This window comes from Herpailurus yagouaroundi, unplaced genomic scaffold (genome assembly GCF_014898765.1).
Source record: "Herpailurus yagouaroundi ecotype Mexico unplaced genomic scaffold, PumYag 186, whole genome shotgun sequence".
Classification (NCBI taxonomy): domain Eukaryota; kingdom Metazoa; phylum Chordata; class Mammalia; order Carnivora; family Felidae; genus Herpailurus; species Herpailurus yagouaroundi.
Genome location: NW_024412417.1, coordinates 18242308 through 18269988, shown reverse-complemented (window position 1 = coordinate 18269988; position 27681 = coordinate 18242308). Strand labels below are relative to the sequence as shown.

Genomic DNA, 27681 nt, shown 5'->3' with positions numbered 1-27681 from the left:
TAATTTTTTAAAATATTTATACAGACATCATTATCAAAAATTATTTTACTGGACATTATGCTAATGTTTCTTCTTAGAGTTCCCCGATTACATACTAACTTTAAAAACCTAGTGCTAGTTTGCTAGGTTTTAGTAGGTCAGCATGCACAGCAAAAGTGTATTAAGGTGGACTGCTCTATTTATTGATTTGCCCGGGATCTTCTAAAGGCTGGAGGCAATTGTCTGCGGAAGGGGGCGGGAGGGCTGTACATGATCGAGGTCGTGCGCATCTAGCCAATTTGTAAGACGATCCGCTGCTCCAAGCCATCAGCCACCCTTAGCATAGGGGCACACTCATGCATTCCTGTCAAGTCATCTTGTGAAAGGCTGCCTGCTTCCAGCTCGGCTTGGATGTGCAACCTTAATAAAACTCACTGAGGTCTGGGAGAAAATAGCAGATCTGCTGCAGATAGGGTAGGGGAAAGGGTCTAGAATATGTACACGCAGCTGACTCAGGCAGGCTCCACGCTGAACGGTCACACAGAGAGGAAACAATAAATCTCAGCTACTATGCAATAAATATCTCAAGGAAACTACCATTATAGTGAAATAAAAAAAAAAACTAACATTTTAGAACAAAGCTAACAAATGGCTAGTTTTCTGTGATTCTTTTTCAAAAGTTTTCTCTGAGGGGGATAAAGTCAAACAAACAAGCAGTTTTACCTAAAATAAAGACTAGTTTAAAGGTCAGAAGAAAGGAGCAAGTTTTTGCGAGAGGCACAGAAGGAGAGAGCTGGCAGTACAATGACAGTTTTCCTTTCCTTTGCTTTCCTCGCTGCCATTCTGACTCACATAGGGTGCAGCAACCAGCGGCGAAGTCCAGAAAACGGTGGGAGAAGATATAACCGGATTCAACATGGGCAGTGTGCCTACACTTTCATTCTTCCAGAACACGACGGGAACTGTCGTGAGAGTACGACAGACCAGTACAGCACAAACGCTCTGCAGAGAGATGCTCCACACGTGGAACCGGATTTCTCTTCCCAGAAACTTCAACATCTGGAGCATGTGATGGAAAATTATACTCAGTGGCTGCAAAAAGTAAGTGATTGCTTTCAGTTTCTAATTGCACAGAGCCTTTTCCGTTCTGCACTGCAGCTAACTTAGAGTTCCTTAGGGGGGCATTTGTGTGTTTACCTTTTGCTCAGGGGTGGGGGTGGGAAGGAGGCAGTGTTTGCAAATGCAAGCCGGCTGGCTCCCAGTGACTTCATGGGTGAGCCAAGGTTTTCAGGCTTGTTGTGCAAGCCTGTGAAGGTAGGGTGGCAACCCTTTTATGTGCCTAGCAGTGGCACATTTTATGACGTTTCTGGTTTCCTCTTATTTAAAATTTAGCTTGATTTTTCTGTCAGAGCCCAACTTGGAGAAAAAAAAATCCTGTGTGTCTTGAGAAAGTTGGTGAAAAAAGAAAATAATGACAATACTAATTTAGAATCAAATCAATTTCACACCAGGAATTTTGTGCAGCTAGGGTGAGGAATCATCACCAAATACTTGTTTTTCTCAACCTCTAGTAAAGTTAATGTGAAATGAGAGTAAGTGTAAAGTATGATATTTGGTTGGAGAAATTGTGTAAGTATATAAAGGCAATTAATTTTAGCAAGTAATAGAATAGTAGAGGACAGATTTATGTCATATATTTTTTCCATCCCTGAAAATCCTGAAGATATATTTTAATGTGAACTCCTCAGGAAGAGGTTGTTTGCCCAGTGGGAAAGGAGAGATTGAGCTGGTGGTTGCTGTTTTCAGAGCGTGCACCTGCAGATTGGAGCTGAGCACGTGTAGGCTTTGCTATAGTCCTGAAATACCTCTTTTCTCAGGACATTGTGGTAACCACAGTGCCATGCAGGAAGTATCCAGATGAATGGTAATGTTGAATATGCAGTTAATCCCAATTTATAAAAATCAAAATGCACATTTTATTCAGTTTTTCTCTATAAACCATTTAGAAGTTTTTGTTGAAAATATGTCTATTAAAATATGAACATACTTTCTGCAGCTCCTTCTTTCTTTGCTCTCCGTTTGTGTAACAGGTAAACAGCAGATAACAAGAGTATTCAACTATGTCAGTAGAAGGGTGGCAATATCACATTTGTGAAAATTCTTCTCTCCTGGAGATCTTTACTAAAAATTCATTTGGTGCATATAGGTAGGAACATAGCCAGTCCGGTCTCCTTTAAATTAGTCTTTTAACAGAGCAAACACTTTAAGAAGATGGGCAAACGACAAATGCTCTGTTTTCCCCCGAGTTGTCATGCTCACTTAGAGCACTGCCTGCTGAATCATGCGAGTAATAGTTATTCTACTTTTGTCCACTAGGGACTGAACTAAGATCACCGATACTTTATTTGACAAGTTAACTGAAACTGGGTAGTTTCAGAGTTTCCAAACCTGGAATTGTAGTTAATCTTTCTATTGTAGACTACAGGTGAAAAAGATCAATAGGGGCGGAAGAATAGAAGGCAAACCAAATTCTGCACCCTTTTGATAATTGTAGTTTAAATTTCAAGCACTAATTGTAGCAGTAGTTTGTAATAGGATATCTGTTTTATCTTTAGCAAAATGTATTTTAATAGTAAACAAATTAATTTGGTTAAATTGCTTATTGCTATTCTCATTATAGCATCCATCTAGTTTTTAATGAGAATTCAATCATTAAAATTAGTCTGGATAATTTGAAGGGGCTGGGAGGGAAATTTAGTCCCAAATTGTCCCACTCAAGCTATTCTACCAAAAATGTAATATTTTGTTTATGTAAAACATAGAGTCAAAATGGTGATTCAGACATAGTAATGCATATTTTTTGTTGCTATGCAATGATTCAGCGGCAATAAGGTAAATATGTGATTCTATTGGGCTTATGTGATGCACATGTTTCGTATGTTAATTTATTGTGTGAAATAAATTTGATTTTTGTTTGCATTGTTCTTGGTCAATGATTATGGCATAGTTTTCAGATTATGGCCAAGCATAACTATGCAAATATTCTTTGGTTACATTGACCCTTGCTAACGTGAATTGAGCTGATTATATGCTGAAAATGTCCCTGTTGGTATGAGTCAGAGCGTTTGGCTTGACTATTGTCTGCTTAAATTTGCATATCTTTTGTCATTGTTAATGCGATTGGTAGGAGGATCAAGAAACCAAATAAATTCTTTCAGCAAAGAACTTGTTAAAAAGCTCTCTCAAGTTTCCCTTAATTAGAGGATTTTTTTACTTCAGGTTCTAAATTTCTTGTAATGTATTTATTTTGATAATTCAAATGGAAATCTTTTTACTGTAACTAGTATGCTTAATACTGCAAGTTGTACTACTTCTATTTTGATTCCGAATAGTTGTGTTAGGATAAAAAGCAATGCAGTGCAGAAACTGAGGTTATCAGTGTAAGTAAATGTAATTAAATCATCCATTTAGCAAAATAATTAATCAAAGCATGGCGATTATTATGCAGCTCATGGCATCACTACCAGGAAAGTTTTTGATGTAGAATGTGTGTTCCAAATGCTAGATGCAGACAGATGATAATTTATGTTAATCTGATACCTTCCATGAAGTTTGGTAAACTGGATTCTTTTACAAATAATCTTCACAAGACGTTGGCTGTTACACACTCTCACACCTCATTTCTGGTCTTGCCATTGAACAAGATGAGAAATAAGGTATGCGAGGGGGCAAATGATGTGTCGCTCACCATAAGTGTTGGAACTGTTTTGGCACTTGTGTCTTCATATGATGGATTTCATTCAAGGAGATCAACTTTACATAGTAACCTGTCAATTAACACCAATTGTGAGTTAGGTTGCTAGCATTATTTTCACTTGTCAGATGGGGAAGAGCAATATAAATAATAAGCTCAAAAATCACCCTTTCATTGGGTAAAACACCTGGGCTGTGTATCTAGATTCAACTCTCTTCACTTGTATAGTTCTTTTCAGAATTATGAGCAAACCGTACCCAATACCTGAGATGACCAGGTCTTGGGATATTAACAGTAAGTACAAATGGCCTTTGTGACTTTGCCACTCTCATTTGATTCCTTTCTACCTTCCTTTGGCAGAGAAATGTCTACTGTTTAAGGTCACTATGTCTTGTGCTTCTTGAATTATGGTTTTCTTTCTCCTGTATCCCAGAAGTTCACTAATATGTATACGTATATGTATATGTCTTTTGCCTTCGCCAAATGATGTCTTTTTGTTGTTGTTGTTGAAAGTATAAATTGAGTAAAAAAAAATGCCTTGTAACAGAGAACAAGGGTCTAGCTACTGTAAATATTTTACATTAGATAAAATTGATGAATTGATGATTATTAGTAGAAAATGTAGGTATGAATTGCCATCCAAAATGTTTTAATAAGTGCGAAGGTTTTACTGGAACACTTGGCTAAATGTTTCTATTGACAGCAATTTTTGACTAATAACATCCTCTACTTACATTCTTTGTTTCAGAGAATTATAATCATCTTTTTGAAACTCATATATTACCAATATTAACCCATATTAATATCCACCAGAATGTGACGTCCGTGAGACTTTGTGTGCTCGCCTACTGCCATATCCCCAGGGCCTAAAACAGTATACAGTCCTTTGCAGACAGACAGTAAATATTTGTTGAATGAATAAATGGATGCATTGTCTATGTGTTGCAATCTATACTTTACCATGTACTATTAACAATTTGTTTTGGCTGTACCCTTTACCTCCCTAACTAGATTGTAAGTTGTCATTTAGGCAAGCACTACATCCTACAATTACTTTTGTCTTGATATTAAAACAATATTGAGTCTGGAGTAGGTGGTTACTAATTATCCAAATTGCATTTAGCCAGTGATCTAGGATCTCAAAAACTTGTACCTTTGCTCCATCTTCTCCACTTAATTATTCAAGTCAGTTTTGTTGCCAGTTTCTCTAGGACATGTACCTGTGCTCCACTTCTCCCAGGCTGAGTTCTCCCATGTTGTCATAATACGTTCATTGCATGTGTCATGCTAGCACTGCACTTCCTGTCGTTTTCATTATTTGTTTTGAGGCTGTTTTCCGACTCAGAGTATGAGTCCCCTTGAGTGTAGTGAATAGTTCTTTACCCATATATATCTGAAATGTTTTTTAAGGGTTTGAGCAATATCTCTGTTACCATCATAGTGTTAAATAAAAGACATCAGGTGCTCCAGTATGTGGTGCTAGAATAAAATAATGAAAATTAGGAGAGCTTGTAACTGCTTTTAGAGGCTAAAGTTTGCTTAAATCCTTTGTGCTAGTTTACTTGAGGGTCAGTTGGACCTTCCTTTGGGGAAAAAATAATTTTGGACTTCCAGGCCTGTAGGCAACAATTTACTGCATACAATAATGACATATATTTGCGTATAATATGTGCACATATGAATCTATGTAATTGGAAATGACCTCCCATCTGTGCATTGTTTTGGTGGCTCGTGACTATGCAAAATAAGCCAGAGGGGATGTTCTGTGTTTTATTTGCACTTGTAGGGGTGCTTCCTGAATGTGTGAAATGAGTGGACAATTGATAAGTATGTTTTTAAAAAATTGTCACTAAACTTGAAGAAAATATGCATATATAATTTATGCACTAAGATGGGAAAAAATAGCACTTGCCAAGAAAGTTTAAAGGAATAATTGTCTTTTAAATCCAGTTGTAGAAATGTCCCTACCAACTTCATCTGAGATCAACTCTTAGTTTTCAAGCCAAGTAGGGAGTCTTCCCCTGTATTAACTTTTCAATGAATAGTTAGGTTTTATTTGTTGCTTGTTATATTTTAGAATCAAAAGATCCAAGAAGACAGAAAAACCTTTCTGAGTCCTAGAAGTTAGGCAGTTGGAGCTATCATAGTCTTTTGGATTTCTCTGTAGGAAGAAGCAAGCCTGTTCTCAAACTGTCTGTCGTGGCAGATTGCAGGATTTTTGAGCCAGGGCAAGTAGGTCCTTTACTATGGGTGATTGCAACTGTTCTTTACCCCTGACCATGCCATTTCACAGAAGCCTTTTTTAAGTAGCACTAATCTCATCTGGAATTATTGGTTCAATGTGATCTGAAATGAATATGAATGTATCATTCTTTTCCTTAAAATTTTCCTACAGTTTTTCATTATGTAAGACTAAAATGCAAATTCTTTACATTGAGGCTGTATATGATCTGCCCCCATATTCCCCTCTAGATTCATCATTTACAACATTTCCCTTATTCCAGTTACTCAAATGACATTAGCCTTCTTGTTATTTCTATAAAAGGTCAGTTTATTTCTGTCTCAGGGACTTTACATGCTATTTACTTATCTAGGAAAATTCTTCCTCCAGATATTGGCATGGATGGCTCTTTGTTTTTATTCAGGTCTTTGCTCGGAAGTCATCTTCTTGGAAAGTCTTTTCTGAGCACTATTACCTACCACCTTCCTGAATTCTACTAAGTGACTTTTTGTCATATAATGCTGTATTATTTCTTTGTGGCACAGCATGACCTCTTATTGCTTATTGTTTGTCACCTTATTTATTTTTTCTCCCTCTACCTATAATGTAAATGCCAGAAGAGGTCTTTGTCTGTCTTATTCTCTGTAGTATACCTATATACACAACACATAGTAGACCCTCAATAAATATTTGCAAAAGATATTCTCCTGAACCTTGCACTCTATGAGGTAGAGACTGTGCCTGTCTTGTTCACTAGTTTTTATTTATTATTTCGTCTGTTATTTTTTATAGCAGATCTACTTTTTTAGGACAATACCTGGAACATAGTTGGAAAGAATACTTTTTTTTTTTTAATGAATAGAGAAATGAATGAATTCCATGAGTAGATTTGGGCTATAATTAAATATTTGTATGAAAATGAAACACTCAACTATATTCCCTGTGATACCCATCTAACTATGTACTAGGAGAAATTTTAATCTTCTGAATTTCCATCATTTAAATCAAGGATCAGCAAACTATGGCCCTTGAACTAAATCCTGACTGCCACCTGTGTTTGTAAATAAAGTTTTATTGAAATAAAACCACACCCATTCCTTAATGTAATTGTCTATGCATTTGTAAATAAAATTTTATTGAAACCGAGCCACACCATTTGTTTATGTAACGTCTATGGCTGCTTTCTTCTTACAAAGGCAGAGTTGAGGGTTGCAACAGAGACCACAGATGCTAACATTTAATATCCAGTCCTTTACAGAAAGTTTCCTGACCCCTGTCCTATACCACAAAAGGAATATGGTATTAATATTGGGACCATTGCAAGGTAAATTGTGAAGTTTGTTGTGTGGGAAAAAGATCGCCCTCCAGGAGGTCAAATAATCTTTAGGTCCATGCCAGTTGGCAGAGAGCCTGAGTAAGCCATTTCTTGGCTTGGTATCTGGACATGCTGTGAGGTGACATTTTAGAGGAGTTACAGGCAAGGAAATTTCATGTCTTTCCTTTCCTCTGCCCATCATTATGTGGACAGAGAAATATTCCAAAAGCAAATACATGTTGGAACAGAAAAAGCACCTGAATAACAATGCAGATCACCAGCATCTGGGTTTACCAGGCCTTGGTGCCAGGGTTCTTTGCTGTATGTACTTGTTTCAACCTGTTGGTTGTGGCATCAGCAAGAATGTTGACAAAACATCAGAGGCGTTCTGTTTTCATGGCACTGGGGCTTCAGCTCAGCCTCTTAGGTTCAATTTATTTAGAAACCTTTCCTCCCTCTATCATTTGCTTTAGGTATAAGCATTACAAGTATTCCCATTTGTGTAGATGATGGGAGGGGAGGAGCAACAAGTGGCTTGTTCAGGCACAATTTACAGAGGTTTATCAGCTGCTATGCTGTAACTTGCTCCTTGAGGAGGTTTTGTTTTCATTCTTCCATGGCCTTGTCTCTGTGTAGAACAGCATCCTTTTCCTGAGCCTTGTCTTCTTTTCTTTTTTTAATACCATTTGCTTAGATGCACAACCCTAATTACATTCTGAGTCATCCTCCCCTTTTGTTCCAATACAAGATTATCGTTTGCTGTGAAGTTGGGAAGTTCCAAACCTCCTTTGGTTCTGGCCCCATGGTTATAGAAGGGAGGGCCTCTTAGTGTTTAAATCTCTTTACAAAGTGTACAAAAGATATGCCCCCTCCCTTATCCAAGAGGTTTCTAAAGAATGAAGCACTCCAAGGATTATCTTTTCTTTATATTTTGAGACTGTACCAAACACTTTTCTCGAATTCATACACAGAAATAGCAGAAGTAAGAGGTTTTTGAGTTTGTTTGGTCTAGGTTACCTAGCCAAATGACCTGATTTCTTCCTTCAAACATATGAAAAGGTAATATTTAACAGAGAAAATGGTATAAAACATAAAGCCCAGCATAACCCTACTGGCAGCTAATAATAATCAATAACATATTTGGATGTTTGCATATTTAGTGATAAGTACTGGAGAATATAGAGTATAGCAAATATAATAAATGTTACTTGTATATACATGCTACATGGCTACAGGTTACTTATTACGGGTCTGCATTGGCATGTAGTTCCTAAGTTTGTTTTGCATTATTGAAAGAGCATGCAAATTAGCGTATCAAGCTGTACCTAAAGTAAATCAGTGGCTGAAATACTAGTAATATGCAAATAAGATGTGAATATCTTGAAACAGTAATGTGTACATAGAAGCCACCAAACTTACTGGTATCAAATACGTAAACTTACTGTATATTTCTGTGGAATTGCTGATGATAATTTTGAAAGGTGGTCTGTTTGAAAATTTAGTTACATGTATCATTCTAACTCATTAGGATCATGAAACCTGAATGAGTTGAATCATAGTACTAGACCCTAAAGATTATTAGAGGGTTTCCATTCTCAGAGAATGAATAAATATTTTAAAACTCCAAAGTGCATTTTGCTACTAAACCTTTAGAGATAATCCCAAGATTTTGTAAAACATTTTAACACTGTTCTTCTCTTCACTGTTAATATATAATTGACTATATTAAAATACAGTGGATATTTATTGTGGCTAAAGGTTTGCTACACCCAGCAGACTTTGCATCCACCTTATCTCAACTGCACAGATACAAGACGTGAGAATTGTATCCTTATTGCTAAATCACTAGTCTTCTCTGTTTTCCAATTTTACCCAGCTTTTAAGTAATAAGAACAGAGCTATAATAATCATTAGTTTTAATACTCATTGAATAAATGAATAACTTATTGAATAAATTGAATATTTATAACTTTAAAATGTGAATAATATACTGAAGGTTTACTATTTTTGAACAAATGAACTGATAAATTCCAAATACTTCTTAGCAGTGGAACCCCGTTTCCAAGCAAATTATTAGGTAGAAGCTTCATATATAATCTAGATGCAAATAGATGGGCTAGAAGGGAACCAAAGTGAGATCCTGCCTGGACCCTCTTCCTCAGCTCCTCCCCCAGAGGCACTCATCAGGGGATCCTGTATGTTCAAAGGAATATAGTTTCAGAATGACTGCAATCAAACTTCCAAATAATCAAATATTAGTGAGGTAAAGCTGCCAAAACCAGTCTACTGGCAGACAGGAAGAAACATAATGTTTGATAGTTTGAATCTTTTTTGACAAGTTAGCGTAAGAATGTCCAACTCTGCCATCTACAAAGCCAGGTTAAGATTATTAATGTGAGGGCGCCTGGGTGGCTCATTCGACTCTTGATTTCAGCTCAGGTCATGATCTCGCAGTTAGTGGGATAAAGCCCCCTGCAGGTGTCTGTGCTGACAGCACAGAGTCTGCTTGGGATTCTCTCTCTCCTTCTCTCTCTGCCCATCCCCCGCTTTCTCTCTCTCTCTGTCTCTCCCTCTCTCTCTCTCTCAAAATAAATAAACATTTAAAAAAAAGAATGTTAATGTGTAAGTTACAAAAATACAGGTTGTTCTTGACTCTGAGAATGTTGAGGCCCATACCTAACATGACCAAAATATGTTAAGTTAATAGATAACTCTTGGACAATTAATAGCAGATTGTATAACTTATCTATTTCCTGAATTATCCAAATGCATGATAGTTTATATTTACTTATCTTAAATTTTGGAACATGAATTACACTGAAAATACCTAATATCTCAAGCTACAATATTCACTTAGAATAGAATTCATTGTTAAGGATAGTGAAAGGAGATCTGAATTTTAAGTAGGCATTTACATATTTTCAGAATTTTCAATAATTCCTTTTAGGTCAACTTAGCTTACCTTTGTTTTTACTTCTAGTATATGATAGCAGGAAAAGGAATCTCAGAATTGCCAATTTCATATTCATTTGTGCTGAAACATTAATAAAATGCAAGTAAGATTATTTGGTATTGTTTAAGCCATTTATCCTGACTGAGAAGGTTAATTTACTTAAGACTAGATAAAACCAAACTTAAATCCACTTTCCAAATACACCTAAGCTGCAACATATCACAATGTGCTGAGAGAGGACAATCATCTGAAGGTGACATCTTTAATTGTATTGGCCCTGATGAGCTTGTTCTCTTTTTTTTAGGAGATGAATAATACACGGCCATTTGATATACTGAGGAGTGAGGGCTCCAAAGTGAAGCCTTATATGAATTTATTATTAACTTTCTTATTATGTTAGAAATGAGAATCCTAATAATTTTTTCTGGCTTTCCAATGGCCTACTTTTTTCCAAACTCCTACTTCTCATTCTGTAGTGGGGAGACTTCTGGGACTTGAAACCAGAAAAGATATGTAATGGGGGCAGTCCTTTGAGCAGGAAGGACAAAAGGACTCAAAGGAACTCATTCCTGGCCTGCCTTTCCTTTTCATCCCCCCTCTCTTCTCTGGCATTATTTCCATAAGTCCTATGTGATGCTGCTTGTACTGGCAGCCATGGCGTGGAAGTGCAGGAAAGAGGATGGGCAAGAGAGAGGGTGAATGAACAAGTTTTCCAGTGACTGTCCCTTTATTGGGGGTTGGGGGCACAGTGAGGGATCGTGGAACTATAGCAGTGTCCAGAGGACTGCTCCATAAGAGACAGCAGTGAGTTCTGTTGTGGGATTTCAGAATACAGGCATAAGTCATAGAACTAAACACCTGCTATTCACAAAGGACAGGCAGCCAGTTAGCCAGTTATCTAATCAAATATCCACAAGGTGGTCTGCTGGGTACTGGGAGACCGTGATGAATCTACTACAGCCGCTGTTGTTGAGAAGCCTAAACCCACTAAAATAGATAGTAAACGCATTGTTTGTGTCCACTGTTTTTTCTATGTCAAATAGAGAGCTATGCAGTGATGAAGTGTGTTGTACCTAAAGCCAGACTGCCTAGATTTGAATTTTGACAATACTACTTCCTTGCTATGTGGCCTTGGGCAACTTTCTTAACTTCTCTGTGCCTCATTTGTATTATTAGTAAACTTGAGGTAATAACAGTACCTACATTATAGGCTGATTGCTAGGAGTAAAGTTAATTTACATAAATTACCTTGCATAAGTTCTCTCACATGGCAAATGTTAAGTAAATATTAGTTATTCCTTGGGGGCAGTTCTGGGTTATAGTAATAGTTAAATGTTGAACCCTTTTACCAACTATCAAGCCATTTGGAAGGACTTTACATGTATTAATCTATTGAATACCTTCAAAAGCCAGGGTGAGGTAGATGGTATTATAATTTTCCCACATGGCAAATTAGCAAGTTAAGGCACAGTGAAGGCAAGTAACTTGTCCAAGTTTACTTAGTGGCTAAGTGGTGGGGGGGTCAGCCTCCAATTCCAGGCAGTTTGGCTCCGTGACCTATGATCTTAACCAACTGTGGGATTAGCTATAGCAACTTTTGCCGTGTCCCTTCTTGTCAATCTTCAAACCTTAAGTCTATTTAAAAAAATTTTTTTTCTGTAGTAGTCTTTGCACCTAAACCCTTAATGCTTTCATACAAAATGTGTTCGCCCCTTTCTCAAGTACTGTTTCAGTCATTTGTCCACATCCTATCTCTAAAGCTCCGTGGTTAAATTGACTGTGACACATAGGTTATTGCTGCTGATTGAAGCACAATAGCCCAATTCTCTCTAGCCTCCCCCAGGTCTGTTAACAGACCAGGAATCCCACGTCTATAGTCCCTCCTGCCTATCTCCTTAGAAGCACCATTTCTTGAAGTTACAGAGCTTAATTGAATCTGACTAGTTATCTAAAAACTTAAAACACAAAGAAGGGCTTACAATTGCTTTACATGGGGTGAAGCTGTCTATTCTATATATCTTCCGTTCCATTTAATGACCTCCCTCTTAGATTTATCTGTGGACAATCCTTGGAAAAGCAAAAGCACATCCTGGAACTTAAAATATTATTTGCATGCACTTTTTTTTGTGGGTCATTCAAGAGAGTTGTAAAAATGAGAAGAAAAGCCTTCTTTTCTCAGGCAATGGCCTCTTATCTCACTTCCTATTTTATTTATCACTGTCCCTATTAATTAAAATATTTCTGGTATTTTGGTCCAAGGCCAAAACACTGCTACTTGCAGAGAGTTGTGATGGCTCTTCCTCTTTTTTTCCTGATCTTGGAGGCCTGACCACTCAGATGCTTGGGCTTTGAGAGTTGTAGCTTTTTGTAACTATCAAGCACATGAGGTAGAACAACTCCAGACTAACTCCCTTCTGTTCATTCTTTTTCAAGTAGTCCCAAAGAAGAGAGAGGACAAGATAGGATGGGGGCAAAGTAGAATTCAGGTATGCTTTTCATCCACCTTTGCATAATAGGAGAGATTAAAACACATTAAGGAGGAAAAAAATTCAATGTGTATCTACTTGCTTGACCTCAGTTCTCCATGGAATGATGACGATCGGCAGTGTGGGGCACATCCATGTTGTTGGTGCTCCATAGCTATTGGTAGGATATATACATGAGTAAATGCATGCTGTGGTGCTTAGATTGTTTAGGGGCAACTTTTGGTCAGTGAAATGGTCTGAAAGATTAGTGTTAATGTTTAATAACAAGGACCTTTTCCCAATTTGCAGGAAACTGTTAAGTTAAGGAGTATAAAGCTTTCTTAATTGTAAGGGTTTCTTTCTTTATCCCCTCTGTATTTCTAATATTTCATCCCCTCCATATTTATAATATTTCATCTACCATGTTTGATACTTTTCATCTCCTCTCAAGAGTCAGCTGACAAGAAAAAGAAAAGGAAAGAAAAAAAAGCTGACAAAATAGCAAATACACATTAATAGAAGCTGGGAATTGACCTCCTATATTTAGTGATATAGTTTGTATTTTAGGTGGACACATGATTATGATGTGATTTATCTCATCCATTTAGCATAATCCCATCTCCTGCCAGTGAAATTACAATTGCTTTGTGAATGGAATATGTCAGTTTATCTCAGAGGGCAATGGATGTCACATATTTTGTCCACAAAGCAAGTATGAAAATGACATTCTATTTGAAGACAGGTATTGAGTAACAAATAGGGTATTAATAAGTCCACCTTCATTAAGCAGTATCATCATCCAAACAGATAAGCACATTTTTATAAATAGTAGGTATCATCATCTCCATTTTATAGATAAACAAACTGAGGTTCAGTGAAATCGAATGATTTTTAAAAGGTTATATATTTACTTTGACACAAGTGTAAAATCTGAACTCAGAAATTCTGAGTGGCTCTATCTAAAGCTCTTAATTGTTCATGCCTCTTTCACTTTTCCTTCACAAATTAAAACAAATTTTGATTGATGGAGAGTAGGAAGAGGTTCAAATGAATGATGTTTTCCTCTAAGTTTTTGGAGAATATATTCAGAATAAATAATCTTCTTTAGGGATTGGAATAATTCACCAAACATATGTAAGAAATGCTCTAAGAAAACTAGTATTCTTAGGAGAATTATTTCTTAGCACTCTTCCTGACCAGATGCAAATTTTTATTTAAACCGAAAACATGTCAGAGGCAAATAACTATTTGTTGTTTTTACATTCTTTTTCAAATAATGAGTTACTTACACAGTTGATGTTACACAGATATGAGTATACAAATAAAGGTGATATTTTAAACTAGTTTATCTGCATTTTTACTTACAAACACTACAGTGTAGCTATAGGTTGTATTTCTTTTGGTTAAAGACCAAATAGGAAAAAATATAGTCAATAAGGGAGATTATTTAACACTTCAACATTAATGAATTAGGTTCTTTTATAATATTTTTGGGAAAATGACCATGTGCCATGTTTGTCTTTATTTTATTTTAGTTTAGTTTAGTTTAGTTCTTCAGGATATAAAAGTAATCTTGATCCAAGATTTATGCTTAGAAAAAAGAACAGAAAATTAATAAGCACTGTGAAAGTAGAACTGTCATTATCTTTTACTGACAATCAAGATAAACTGATGAACGAAGGGAACTGATTCAAATAAATGATTAAAGTTGACAGTGAAAGTAGAAATCCCACACTCAGTACTCAAGAAAACTCTTAACTGAGGATTGAGTATATATAGGAGCTAAGCAGCCTCCAGGTCAGAGAGAAAGGAAAACTATTTTGTGATCATTTTGTTTCATATGGGACCAAAGCTTACATACTTTGAGTTCACAAATTAAACTTATGTGGTTTATAGGGGAAAAAGATCACTATGGAAATTAGTTATCTTAAGCATAAAATATCCCTATATATTATTTTACTATTATGAAATATCTTCCACTGTATCTAATTTTTAAAGCCATGGCCAAAAATATATCAGAAGCAACTAAAACATTCAAACAAACTCTATAAGCCTATTAAATTGCTTGTATTTTAAATAATTCACCAAATATTTTGGGAATTTCTCTTATGTTCAGATACAAAATATCCCCTGTGGAAATGAGATTAATGTGTGATTGGTTCTTTTATGATTACTGGGCAATCATTTCTACCTGTCCATTCAGTAGGGTGTATCAGAATCTTTTAGGAAGGTGTAGTTTGAAAAACCACTTACGGTTTTTAAATTTAGAACCAAAAACTCCCCACCATGTTTGGGTACTAAAACTATTCAAAGAAAATACAAATTTAACACAGTGGAAGAGTAGAAGTCAAATAGAAAACAGCACTAGAATGTAATTATTGGTTGTGTTTTCCAAAAATGGTTATAGTAGTATTTTATGCATATATAGTAATATATCATATAAATAGTAAAGTATCTTGCATGTCATTGTCTCATAAAGAATTAATTCCCTTCTCTTTGAATCTGTCTGGGTCATAAAAGGCAATTAAGTTTCCATGTTGTTCTTTGTAATACTCATGCTTGGAGCCTTGGGCTGCCATGTTAGAATTCCAACTACCTTGAGGTCACCGTATTGTGAGGAAGTCAAGCCACATAGAGAGGCCATGTGTAGGTGCTCTGGTTAACAGATCACCATTTTTGAGTCATTCCATCTCAGGCTGTAGACATATGAGTGAATGAGCCTTCAGGTGATTCCAACCCCTACTTACTCCCATTACCTCCAGATGTGAAGTTAAACTCCCAGGCATCATGGAGCAGAAACAACCCATTCCCACTGTGCCTTGTCTGAAATCCTGACCCATAGAGTCTGTGAGCCTAATGAACATAATGGAATGGTTGTTACAAGCCACTGAATTTGGAGGTAATATATTAATGCAATAATAGTGACTGGATTAGTCACTATTTCCATAGGCATACATGCAAGGGTTTACTATGGTACTTATTCTATGGTAATCATTGAAGAACAATATATCAGACATGAGCTCTGCCTTCCAGAGGCTGGCATTTAATTAAGGCTCATGACATAAGTAGAATGTCATAAATGTTGGTTTTTAAGCCAATATTTTTACTACCTTTCTCTATTTTTGTAAACTACTTCAGGTTCACATAAATTAAAATTCAATAAATGTAACTTGAAGACTGCACAAAGATAGTTTCCTTTGAGTAAAGTGCTCCTTTGAGTAAAATAATTATTTGTAAGGATTTTTCTTACCTTCAAAATAGTATTTGTAAAAATCCTCTGAGCCTTCCTAAATTCCAAGTCAACCGTAATACCAAAATGATATACTGTATAGTTTATGTGAGTCTTAATGCTTACATTATTTGAATTTTTCTATCATCTAAAAATTGCAAAAATCTCAGTGAATTCAGATTTTTGAGACTCAAGGCATGAAGCTATTTTATAACTATTTACTACTTAACCTGTCATGATTAGTCTGTAAGTTTAAATCCAGATGTTTCTGAAAGCTGTTCTTGAGCACGGCTGACTGGTGGTCTCCTAAATGTCAAATGAGTTAGCAGCATCTGTTCAATTCCCAGTGGTTTGGAATTCCTGCAATAAAAATCCATCCCAGATTCTCTTCTTCTTAACTGATGAGCAGAGGATGTGGACTTGAATGAAACAGGTATAGGAACATTCCTTGAATATATAAAGTGCTTTGCTTATTACATTATATATTGGTTGAAACTTATGGAAAACAACATAACAGTAAATATAAAGAACATAACTATTGTTTATAACCCTTGACTCAGTAATCCTACTTCTGGGAATCATTCCCAAGGAAATAATTCAAAAGAAGGAAAGAGCAGTATATATGAATATATTCATTACAGCTATCGTAGCAGGAACATTAGAAACAAATATTGTTATTTATTTGGTATTTACTATGATTTCATGGACCCATGATCTTTAACCCTAAAAAAATTTTTTTGAAAGATAAGCAGTATTATTCATAGCTTCAAATGAGGAAATCATGCATTATCTCCCACAAGCAGTAAAGAGTAGAACCAGCAGACGCCTCAACCCAGGATTGTCTAATGAAAAACCATGTCTTCAGTGACATCACAACTACATCTGTTAAAAAATCATATTTTGACAAGAGAAAATGCCCACAAAATTTTAAGTGAATATATTAGTGTACCTGAATAATTATAACCATGAAAAATATTAGCTAATATTTTTAGCATTTTGTATATACCAACCCTGGGACAGACAGTTTAAAGGTGTTAGTTTATATGATCCTTGCAACCCTGTACGTAGACACTGTTATTGTCCTCACTTTGGAAAACTCCATATACGTTACAGACTTGACTTGGTGTGATGAGAGTGGGTGGTGGAGAGGTGGGTGTGTACTTGTAAGTATATGCATAAAACCATTGACAGGAAACACATCCAAAACATTTGTGTTGATTTGTTTTTAATGGTGCAGTTGAATATTTTTGTTTTCTCTTGTATGCATATTGTATTTGTTGTATGATATGAACATGTGCCACTTTTGTCATCAAAGTAATGTAAGTTTTATTTTTTAAAGAAAAATAGGTATATCTAGACTGAAGTCAAGTGAAGTGGAGATGATGGGAAATTAACCAGGTTAAAATTTCCATCACTTTTCAAAATAACTGTTCTCAGGCCAATATAAATATGGATGGGCCTTTAAAAATAGTAGCAGAATCTATAGGTAAAGGAAACCTACAAGAAATATTTTGGATAGGGTTTCAATAACTTCACATCCTCCCCTCAACCCCAAGCAGCTGCCTTCCTATAAGACCAGTTCTGAATCCACTTTAATCTTAGGGTGGTCACTTATTCATTTCATACCAATTTTCACTTCTTTCTTCCCTTTTTTCTCTGCTTTTGTGAAGAAATTAATGTTGAAAGCTCTGAAAATGGTGAATTACACATAGAAATTGGGTTGGGGTAGTCCATAATCCTCAGCTGATTTTTTTTTTTAATTCAGAGGAAGTAGTAGATTTTAAAGGCTTTTATTTACAGAAAGGTAAGTTATAAGAGAGACGGTGAATGGGTGACCTAGTTTTGTAGAATATAAACTCAAGATTAAATGTTCTAGGATCTGATGTAGCAACGAGAGCAGGAAGACGTATGAAAGAAAGATTACAGAAGTTATAATTATGTGGCATGATATATATGAAATTACTTTGCAAGATTTTAATATCTGTCCCAGGACAAACTGCACTGGGCACCAGAGCTTTTCCAGAAGTCAAAACCCAATCATGCCATTCTCATGGTTAAAATTCAACAATGGCTCCAAAATACCCTCAAACTGGGGTTCAAACACTGTGGCTTACTTAAACTGGCCTTTAATCTCATCTCTCACAATTTTCTCCATGGTTCTCTATGTTTCAGCCATATCTAAATCCTAGAAGTTATATTACACTATCATGATTTACCCTTCTTCCTTCACTTTGTGTGTTCTATGCCTTAGCAAATTCCTTGCATCTCTCCTGCCCCATACTCCATGTAGTATTAGATAAATGGATAGATGTAAAGATGGATGGTTGGATGGATAAATTGATAAGTAGATGTGATACTTATTAATAAGTAAGTATGATAAGTATTGTGACCCTTCAACTCACTCTTAAGCAATGGAATTTGGTAGGAAGGGACACAGTAATAGAACCTTACTGTCAAATTTTTAAAGGACATAAATAGTAATACAGTAATGGTGAGAAAATGGTTTTGGATGCCGCAGTTGCTTAATGAAAGGATGAATTACCAGAGTTGGGATTGCAGGGAGAGTGGCCTGTGCAGCTCTAATACTTGCCTGAAGTAATAAGGTGATGAAGTAAACAGATGAAAGGCTGGAGAAAGCAGCTAGAGAATTAGGGAACAGGTGAACTTCTGAGGGGACTATCATAATAGTACTTAGGTCAAGAAAAATAAAACAGAAGTCTTCATCAAAGATAACACTGATATTTTAGAACTGGGAACATTACAAAAATGTTTTATTCAGGCAGTTAAGTACTGTGGAAAAAATGTTAAATTATGACAAAATGTTTCTGTATTTGTGTCATGTGGAGCTGTTAACTTCAGATGACTTTAAGAATAATTTTCTCTCTTTTTTAGTGTTTATTTTTATTTATTTTGAGAAAGTCAAGCAGGGGAGGGACAGAGAGAGTGGAGAGAGAGAATCCCAAGTGGGCTCCTTGCTGTCAGCACAGGGCCTTATGCTGGGCTCGAACTCACCCAACTGTGAGATCATGATCTGAGCAAAAATCAAGAGTTGGATGCTTAACCGACTGAACCACCCAGGTGCCTCAAGAGTAATTCTCAGTACCACATAAGACATGATTGACTCCATTTCTACCTTTTCAAATGAGAGGAGGAAAGGACAATCCTAGGGTGCTTTAAAATTTCTTAATTCAGATAGAGGTAAAGAGCCCCATTCTACTTTCCATTCCTTGTTGTACCCCACACATTTACAGGTTTTATAGTATAGAATGTGTTAAGGAGTCAAGTCAAATTGTTTATTAAGCCTAAGGTAAATGAGCCTTACATTGGAGCTTCCAACCACTTAAAACTCCATTTGTACTATCAGGCAGGATACATACTACACTATTCTATTTGTATTATATACAAACTTACATACAGGAATGATTGGATTCTTTTAAGTCTGTTTGATCTTTGAAAATTAAGTGAATCCCATTAAAAAATAAAACTTCATGGTTCCATTTTAAAAATAAAGGCATTAGCCATTTCAGTGAAGAATCTGATCAGAGAAGTATTAAGTTTTATTGAGAGATATTTGCTGACGTGTGTGTGTGTGTGTGTGTGTGTGTGTGTGTGTGTGTGTGTGTATCTTAAATGACCTGAGCTCAACTTCGTGTTTTCAACTGGGTCATTTTATATTTGTAAGCATGTACATTTTGTAATAATAAAATGCGTAGTGCTCTTTAGCATTTACCAAGTGGATGATGCCTTATGGTGCATTTCATGATGGTACAACACAGAGATATTCCTTCCTGGTTAATATAAAAATATGTGTGCCCTGCTTGTCATGCAGGTTTCAGGTAAAATGTTTGAGTAAAAGTCTTGTTTTGTAAAAACATAGAAATTCCATGTTTGCTGAGCAAGAATAATGGTTTTGTAACATAGAACATGTGGACAGTTAAGCAAACTCATATTTATGCCTAGAAATAAAATATGCTCATTGGGAAGTTGACACATATTTCTCTTACATTCTCATGACTTTATATCATGAAGCTTATTCACTCAAATGACCACACCCCCTAGAGAATTGAACACCTCAAACCAGGGGATGGCCAGTGCTAGTGTAGTGGTAGTAGGGATAGGGAAGTCACTTACATTCTTGATGAGGAAAATGAATGGGGAAAAATTAGAATTGGAAATATCCACTTAACCAACTCTCTTTTTTAAAAGAAGACAAACCATAGTCTATGAAATACTTCCTGCCTTTGTTATATATGGGAAGGTGTTGTTTCATAATACATAATGCCTGTGTGTGTGTGTGTGTGTGTGTGTGTGTGTGTGCATGTGCATGTACGTAGTTTAGCTTTCAGCATTTGATGGACTGTAGGTGTGAATTGAGCAGGTTATTTTACCCCTCTGAGCTTCAAATTTCTGCATGTTATGAAATGAGAATAGTAATGCTTTTTTCAAAAGGTTGTTATGGTGAAGATACGAGACAAAATTCACTAAGCGCCTAATGAAGTCTGAAACATAGCATATGTTTACAAATTACATCTATTTAAATTTTTAATGTTTTCTTTACAAACTGTACCCAACAAAGCTAAGTTGGGCTTTCTAAGGGCTGCCTCTTTTGTTAGTGTTTAGAGGAGGATTGGTTTAAAATTCTCTTGTTCAAGTCCCAGTGAACAAATCTTTTGTGCAGAAGAATTTAAAATAATTTGTATAGATGTTCCACATAAAGGACATGGAGTATAACTCCCAACTCCTTAAGCATAGGCTGCACATAGTATCTTCTTTCTAAAGAGTGCATTGTTGGAAGGGAGAAAAGAGAGTAACTTATCTCCTTAATGTATATAACCCCTGTCTAATCATGTCGAAAATATCAGAAAAATCTCAATGTAGGGGGTATTCAACAAATAATTTGATGAGTACTCCTCAAAAATGTCAAGATCATCAAAAAAAGCAAGAGTAGCCTAAGGGTATATAATGTGTAAATGTTATGTTATGGATGGGATACTGGACCAAAAAAGAAAAGAAAAGAAAAGAACATTAGGTAAAACTAAGGAAATCTGAACAAAGTGTGGACTTTAGTTAATAAAGTTAATAAACAAAGAAACACAATCAGATCTTAGTGAAAATGTATAGTGCCTTGGATTTAATAGACATGCTTGATTATGTTATACGATGGATTTCTCTAGATGTTAAGAAGACATATTAGCTATAATTCTCTTGTAACATGAATTCTGTTGTAACGTTCTCACTAAGAATCAGAGAACAGCCCTGCTGGGCAGTGCTTGATCCTTACTGAGAGCCATTTGAGAACAAAAAAGATTGACAAAGTAATAGATTTCAACTTCTCATGTATGAAGAATCCTTTCAAAGCTTCCTGAAGTAAGAGAAATAAGGCTTTTCCTAAAAACCTGTTATACATCTTAATGTTTATGGGTGATATGATAGTTATATGCAGAAGAGATTGCACTTTTGACAAAGTCCTACATGAGAATAGAAACATGAATTTTCCAAGTCACTGAGGATGCATTAAGGGCAACCTAATGTATTTTATTACCCTCCTACAATAATGCAAATGAAAAAAATTAGTAAATTTGCTAATAGCACATACTTAACATTATAGCCTCTGTAAATGTCTTTATTCTAGGCCCTTGAGGCTATAGGCTTATACATTGAATAAGAAAGCTTAGTATATAATTTTTCTTCCAAAAAGTGTATTAATTTTCTTTGTCTTTCATTAGACAAGCTATGAGTTATAACAGAATGAGAAATCAAAACTATATCACTTAATTGAAATATTATAAAACAAAATATTTTCAAATTTTTATTTTATTACATCATATCTGTAAACTATTCTAGTTTCTGAATATGGGTATGGTTTTGACTCATCTATTCTGTAACAGCTGTAATGAGCATCACACAGGATGTTCACAGATCAACTGTGAGATATTCTCCATTTATTTTAGCTTACAGAAAGTGATTTGGTTGAAGGTACCACTCAAGCAAGCCAGAAAAATCTGCATCATGTTATCCTTTTGTATGCTGCATAAAAAGGTATTTTTAAGATGTGGTATGGTGTTATCCATATTGCTTGATGTCGAATCTCATTTACTTGGTAACTCATGACAAACCTGTTGTGTGTTAGCTAGGAGTTTATGAAGTGTAGTTTGAAAAGCCAGAAATCTGGCTTGGCTTTCCAGAAAAAAAATAGATTGCAGTGATAAAATTGCATAAATTAGGGATGGAAGAACATTCTAGACTTTGGCCAATTTAAGGCTAACTTGAGGGCTGTATTTATTGTGCTTTTTAGTGTTCATAGATGATATAACTTATAGTAGTGTTCTCCAACAGTGTGAGAGTGGTTTTGCCTTAAACTTTTCTGCAGAGACATTATTTGTATGCAATAGTGTCTGACCTAGAGCTTGTGCAAATGGTTTATAAAGCCTGCGGTTAATTAAAATTTTCTATCCAAGGTTGCATCCGTTAGTCTGTTGATTGGCATCTATTTTTCCCAAACGTAGTGCTAAAACACTGGGGACAAAGGTGAGCAAAACAGACATTATCTCTACACTCATGGAGTGTACGGTCTAGTGAGAAAATGGGTATTAATCAAATGGTCACACAAATAATTTTAAGTTAATACAATACAGAAAAGATAATGGGACAGTGAGAATAGAATGGCTCTCTGCATTCACAGCATCAAGCTTCTGCAATGCGTAATGTAGGCCGTGAGAGATATTGAGGTAACTGTATTCTCAAACCTTGTGGATAAAGACCCTGCTGTTATTTGTGCTACTAATATTATGTATAGGTGATATCCATAAAGTTGCTTTTAAAAATTAGCAAATCCAAATGAAATGTGACCAGTGACGGAAATATATTCAAGGATATTTGTACACAAATTAATCGGAATGGCTATTTTTGTTGAAGAGACTTGTCTGTTCAGCATAACAACTGGTTTGAATGATTTTTTTGTTTTGATTTGACCAAGACAAAAGAAAAAAAAAGTACTCCGTTTCTCAGAATGCTTGTCATGGTTTTTAATGTTGGAAGGAAACCTGAAGGTTACCCAAGCTCACCTCCCACCCAGCACTGACCATTTACCTCAGCTTGATTAAGTATAGCCAAGATCTTGCTACTGGGAAAGTAGATAATTCCACTCTAATGTAATTATGAATATGAAGAATTTTTCTTTTGTATAAAGTTGTAGCTTCCATTAATTTCCCTGTGGAAAAAACAAGCCTTTCTCTTCTACACGAATACCTTAAAGTATTTGGAGTGAAAGTAATCTTAGACAACTTAATTTTTCTGAGTATCAGATTCCTTATTTGAAAAAAAAGGAAGCTAATACTATTACCTCCTGGTATTTATGCAGGAGTCAAAGCAAACAGCTTGTTTAAAGTGTCTCCAACACTCCAGCACATAGAAAGCACTACATTCATCAATGATGTGATTATTATAGTATTGTTGTTGTACGCCTGTTTTACCTCCCTAACGTTTCTTTTTGCATTCTTTGCAAAGGCATTCTTTCCCTCTTCATCTGTTCTTAATAGGCTTAGGTCAATTTTACTGTAAGTTGTAGAGCTGAACACAGTACCTACATGTGGTCCTAACAGTGCAAAAAGCATGGGGCTATTTGGTTCACTGGTCTGGACATTCTATTTATTTCAACCTAGACATTACCCATTTTTAGTAGCTTTATTATATGCCATTGGATAATACTATCCCACATAAGTCCCTAGTTTTATTTACGTGAACAACTTTTCAATCTGTTCTCCTTCACCTGTCCTTTTTTTGTTTGTTTGTTTGTTTGTTTTAAACTAGAGGTAGAACTTTGAATTTATCTTTATTAAATTGTGTTTTCCTTTAGGTGTGCTTATTGTTTCAGCCTATTAAGAACTTTAAGAAACTGTAGTGTCTTGTCTGACAAATTATATTTTAATGATAACTTTTGGTCATTTGAACATTTGACAAGTCTGTGTTCTAAATCTTCAGTCAGGCCTTGATGTTGACTAAGACATAGGTTAGAATTAGCATTTCAACATTATGTTTACAATCCATTAAGTGGAAATGAAATCTTAATTTAAGGTAGTAATTGTGGGGCTGGAGAAGAGATTGAATTTAGATATATTTCTTAATTATAATTTTTAACAATCAGTATTCAGGTAAATGCTGAAATCCTTTGGTTTTCTTTGGGTTTAGAAATAATTCCTTTTTAAAAAGTATTTTCTGACCTGCAACTACAAAGAATATATGGGACACATCAGGCTTGGCAGGTTTAGGGGCAGAGCTAAGAGGAGCAATAGATGACAATAGCCTTTAGTAGAATAAAACCCTACTTTAGTAGAAATACCAAGGAGGTTATTTTCTTCAGCCATAGAATCCAGCTTGTCAGTCTCCATGGAGCTGCACGACAGACTCCTTGGAGGCATGTGACTTTAGGAAGAATTAATATTCTCTAGTGGCGGTAGATACTTTTGAGATTCAAAGTGTGCTCCATTATTAATTTCACCAGGACAATAGGCATAAACAATACTATAAAGGAAATTATCATATTCCTGACTCATATTTTGAACTCAGCAAAATGGGTATTTAAGTTGATTGAATTGCAATTTAGAATTGAGTGGAAATTTAGAAGTCATTTTGTTCACTTTCTACCTTTATACAAAAATCTTAGTCAGACCAACCTCTCACAGTCCATGTTTGAATTCCCTGGATAGATGAGTTTTTAGTCTATGTGAATGCTTTCAGTGCCAGGATTGGAAATATCAGGAGGGGTAGTAGAAAGGCTCCCAGAGGGCTTAGCAGTTCTAAGCATTAGACAGTTCTAGACAGAAGTCTTTACTGGAACTTGTACCTTCTTAAACTACTTCTCTTAGTTCTTTAATATGAAGTCAAATATTGACTTTGGGAAACTTTCTTGATTCACTATTCTAGCTCCTTGTGTTCTGTCCTTCCCAACCCATTATCATACTCAATACACTTGGTTGTTTTCCTGTCTCACTCTCCTCCTGACAATATTAGTATTTATTGAATACTTGCTATTTCCAATTTCTGTTTACAATGTTTTACCTGTATTAACTCAGTCCTCACCACAGAATTATGAGAATGTGACCATTATCATTCCATTTCAAAGGGGAGGAAACTGGGCTGTTGAGAGTTAAGGAAATGGTCTAAAATTGTAAAGCCCTAAGTCCAGAGAATCTGATTGCAACTTTGGGTTCATAACCATTATCTTTGACGGCTTCTCTAGCTCCAGGAAGTCAGAGCAGACCTTTATCGTAGTGTTATCAACATCTAATATACTGCCCAACACATAGTAGGGACTTAATAAATAAATATTGAATAAATGAATGACTGCGTATTTTCTACTTATTTTAAGTATTTTTGACTGATACAAAATAAAATCATCAAGATTTTAAGACTGTAGAGGACTTTAAAAACTTATCTTCTGGGGTGCCTGGGTGGCTCAGTCGGTTGGGCATCCGACTTCAGCTCAGGTCATGATCTCGTGGTCTGTGAGTTCGAGCCCCGCATCGGGCTCTGTGCTGACAGCTCAGAGCCTGGAGCCTGTTTCAGATTCTGTGTCTCCCTCTCTCACTGACCTTCCCCCGTTCATGCTCTCTCTCTGGAATAAATGTTAAAAAAAAAAAAAAAAATTAAAAAAAAAAACTTGTCTTCTTCAATCTCTTATTTTGTACCTGAAAAAAACCATAGAGGTAAGCCATATGCATAAGATCACTTTTGTACTTTATTAACACTTTTTTAACCTCCTACTATATCTAGAAGCAATTTAAATGCTTTTCCATGTATTATCCGGTCTAATCCTCATCTAACATATATCCTTATTATTTTTATTTGAGAGATAAGGAAACTGAGGCATACAGAGATTGTCCAGTGTCTCATATTTGTTAGATAGCAGAGTAAGGAAAAGAACCCAAGTTGACTGACTTCAGAATTCATGCTTTTACCTACCACATTAAATTAGTATATCTAATAACTGCCAGATATAGCCCCAAGTGAATGGTAATTCCCAACCTTTCTTTATTTTGTATATTTCAAAAAAAAAATACATTTATTTTAAAATTTATCTGAATCTTTATCTAAATTTTATAATACACTTAATATTTTATTTTATTCAAGCTTTTAAAGTCTCTTGATCTTTAGATTGTATTCTACATGTCTACATGTGTTAATGAGAGAAATCCTTGTGCAGTTTTTATTTATTTATTTATTTATTTAAATTTTTTTTTCAACGTTTTTTATTTATTTTTGGGAAAGAGAGAAACAGAGCATGAACGGGGGAGGGGCAGAGAGAGAGGGAGACACAGCATCGGAAACAGGCTCCAGGCTCCGAGCCATCAGCCCAGAGCCTGACGCGGGGCTCGAACTCACGACCGCGAGATCGTGACCTGGCTGAAGTCGGACGCTTAACCGACTGCACCACCCAGGCGCCCCCTTGTGCAGTTTTTAAAGCAATTCTTTAATTTATTCTGGAGAACTTTCATTTTTAAAATGAGTTATTTATGAGTACCCGAAAATTGTCAATTGTCAGCAGCTATACATAGGAGTTGAAATGTATTACATATATATAATATTACGTATATATGTAAAATATTTAAATATTGTGTCATTCAAAATAGATTAACAAAATTTGCTCTGCAGATGCTGGTTTTAATTAAAAAATAAAAGATAATAGCATAATGACAATGTTGCCACCTTTCATTTATTTGCAGACAATTGTATTATTATTAAAAGGATGTTGTTAATAGACTTCTTGTTGGTCCTAGGTGAACTGGAATGCATTATACTTTTCAGGAGGGCATTTGGGGACTGTAATCATTTTTTATGCTATATAATAAACTATTCAGAATTTAGTAGCTTACAGCATTTATAAATCACAATTTTTGTTGTTCAGCAATCTGGGCACAGTTTAGATGAGTCCTCTGCTTCATGGTTCCTCGTGAGGCTGTAATCAAGATACTGGCCTCGACTGTGGTCTTATCTGAGTGTTGGACTGGGAATTCCCTTCCAAGCTTATTTGGATTCAGTTCCTTGTGAGTGGTGGAACTGAGGGCCATAGTTCCATTGCCACATGGACCTCTTCCACATGCAGCTTACTTCATCGAAGCATGCATATTTAAAAGGCAATAGACAGAGTCTGTTAGGAAGCTAGAAGTCACAGTCTTGCAACCTGATTGCATAAATGACATCCCATAAATTTTGCCATAGTTTATTGGTTAGAAACCACTGAACCCAGCCCATGTTCTAGCGGAAGAAATTACACAAGTTTGTAAATTTTAGGATGCAGGGAAGATTAGGGTCCATCTTAGAAGCCTTCCTATCACAGGGACAGAAATGCAACCTTTCTTTTATTAGTATAAGAGAATAAGAGGGAAATAAAGATTAATTTTAGTGTTTCTTTTTCAGCTCTCACTTTATGATTTCCTTCTTTCTTAGAGTTGTTTGTGTGTGTGTGTGGGCATTAATTGATTGGTTAGTTGGTTGTTTTATGTTGTTATTAATGTACATATTGTAAAAAATAAAAGCTCCTTTTAAACGCATTTACCTTTTATTGGGATTGTATCAAACATATAGTTGAACAAGAGCAAGGAATTATTTTCGTGTGTCCTGATTTGTGATTCATAAGCCTTTTTACTGCTAAATGACCCTAAACCCAAGAGTCACATTTTATGTCTTTACATATGGAGCCCAAGCTGTGAAAGCCTTATGATCACCTATGAGATAGGGACATGTGTACCAGCAACCTCAGTTGTAAA

At 35.7% G+C, this 27681-nt stretch overlaps 1 protein-coding gene across 4 annotated transcripts in view; it reads left to right on the top strand.

Moving 5' to 3' along the window:
- Window positions 1–424: 424 nt before the first annotated feature.
- ANGPT1 (angiopoietin 1) overlaps window positions 425–27681 on the top strand; it is a 245140-nt gene continuing 217883 nt past the window's right edge. For 2 of the 4 annotated variants that reach the window (XM_040494250.1, XM_040494249.1), the window contains exon 1: window positions 425–1080. In XM_040494250.1, the coding sequence (XP_040350184.1) occupies window positions 784–1080 (297 nt within the window). In that variant the 5' untranslated portion in view covers window positions 425–783. Of the gene's footprint in view, window positions 1085–4008; window positions 4028–27681 lie in introns of those variants that run through there. The other 2 variants (XM_040494251.1, XM_040494252.1) reach the window with 2 other exon arrangements.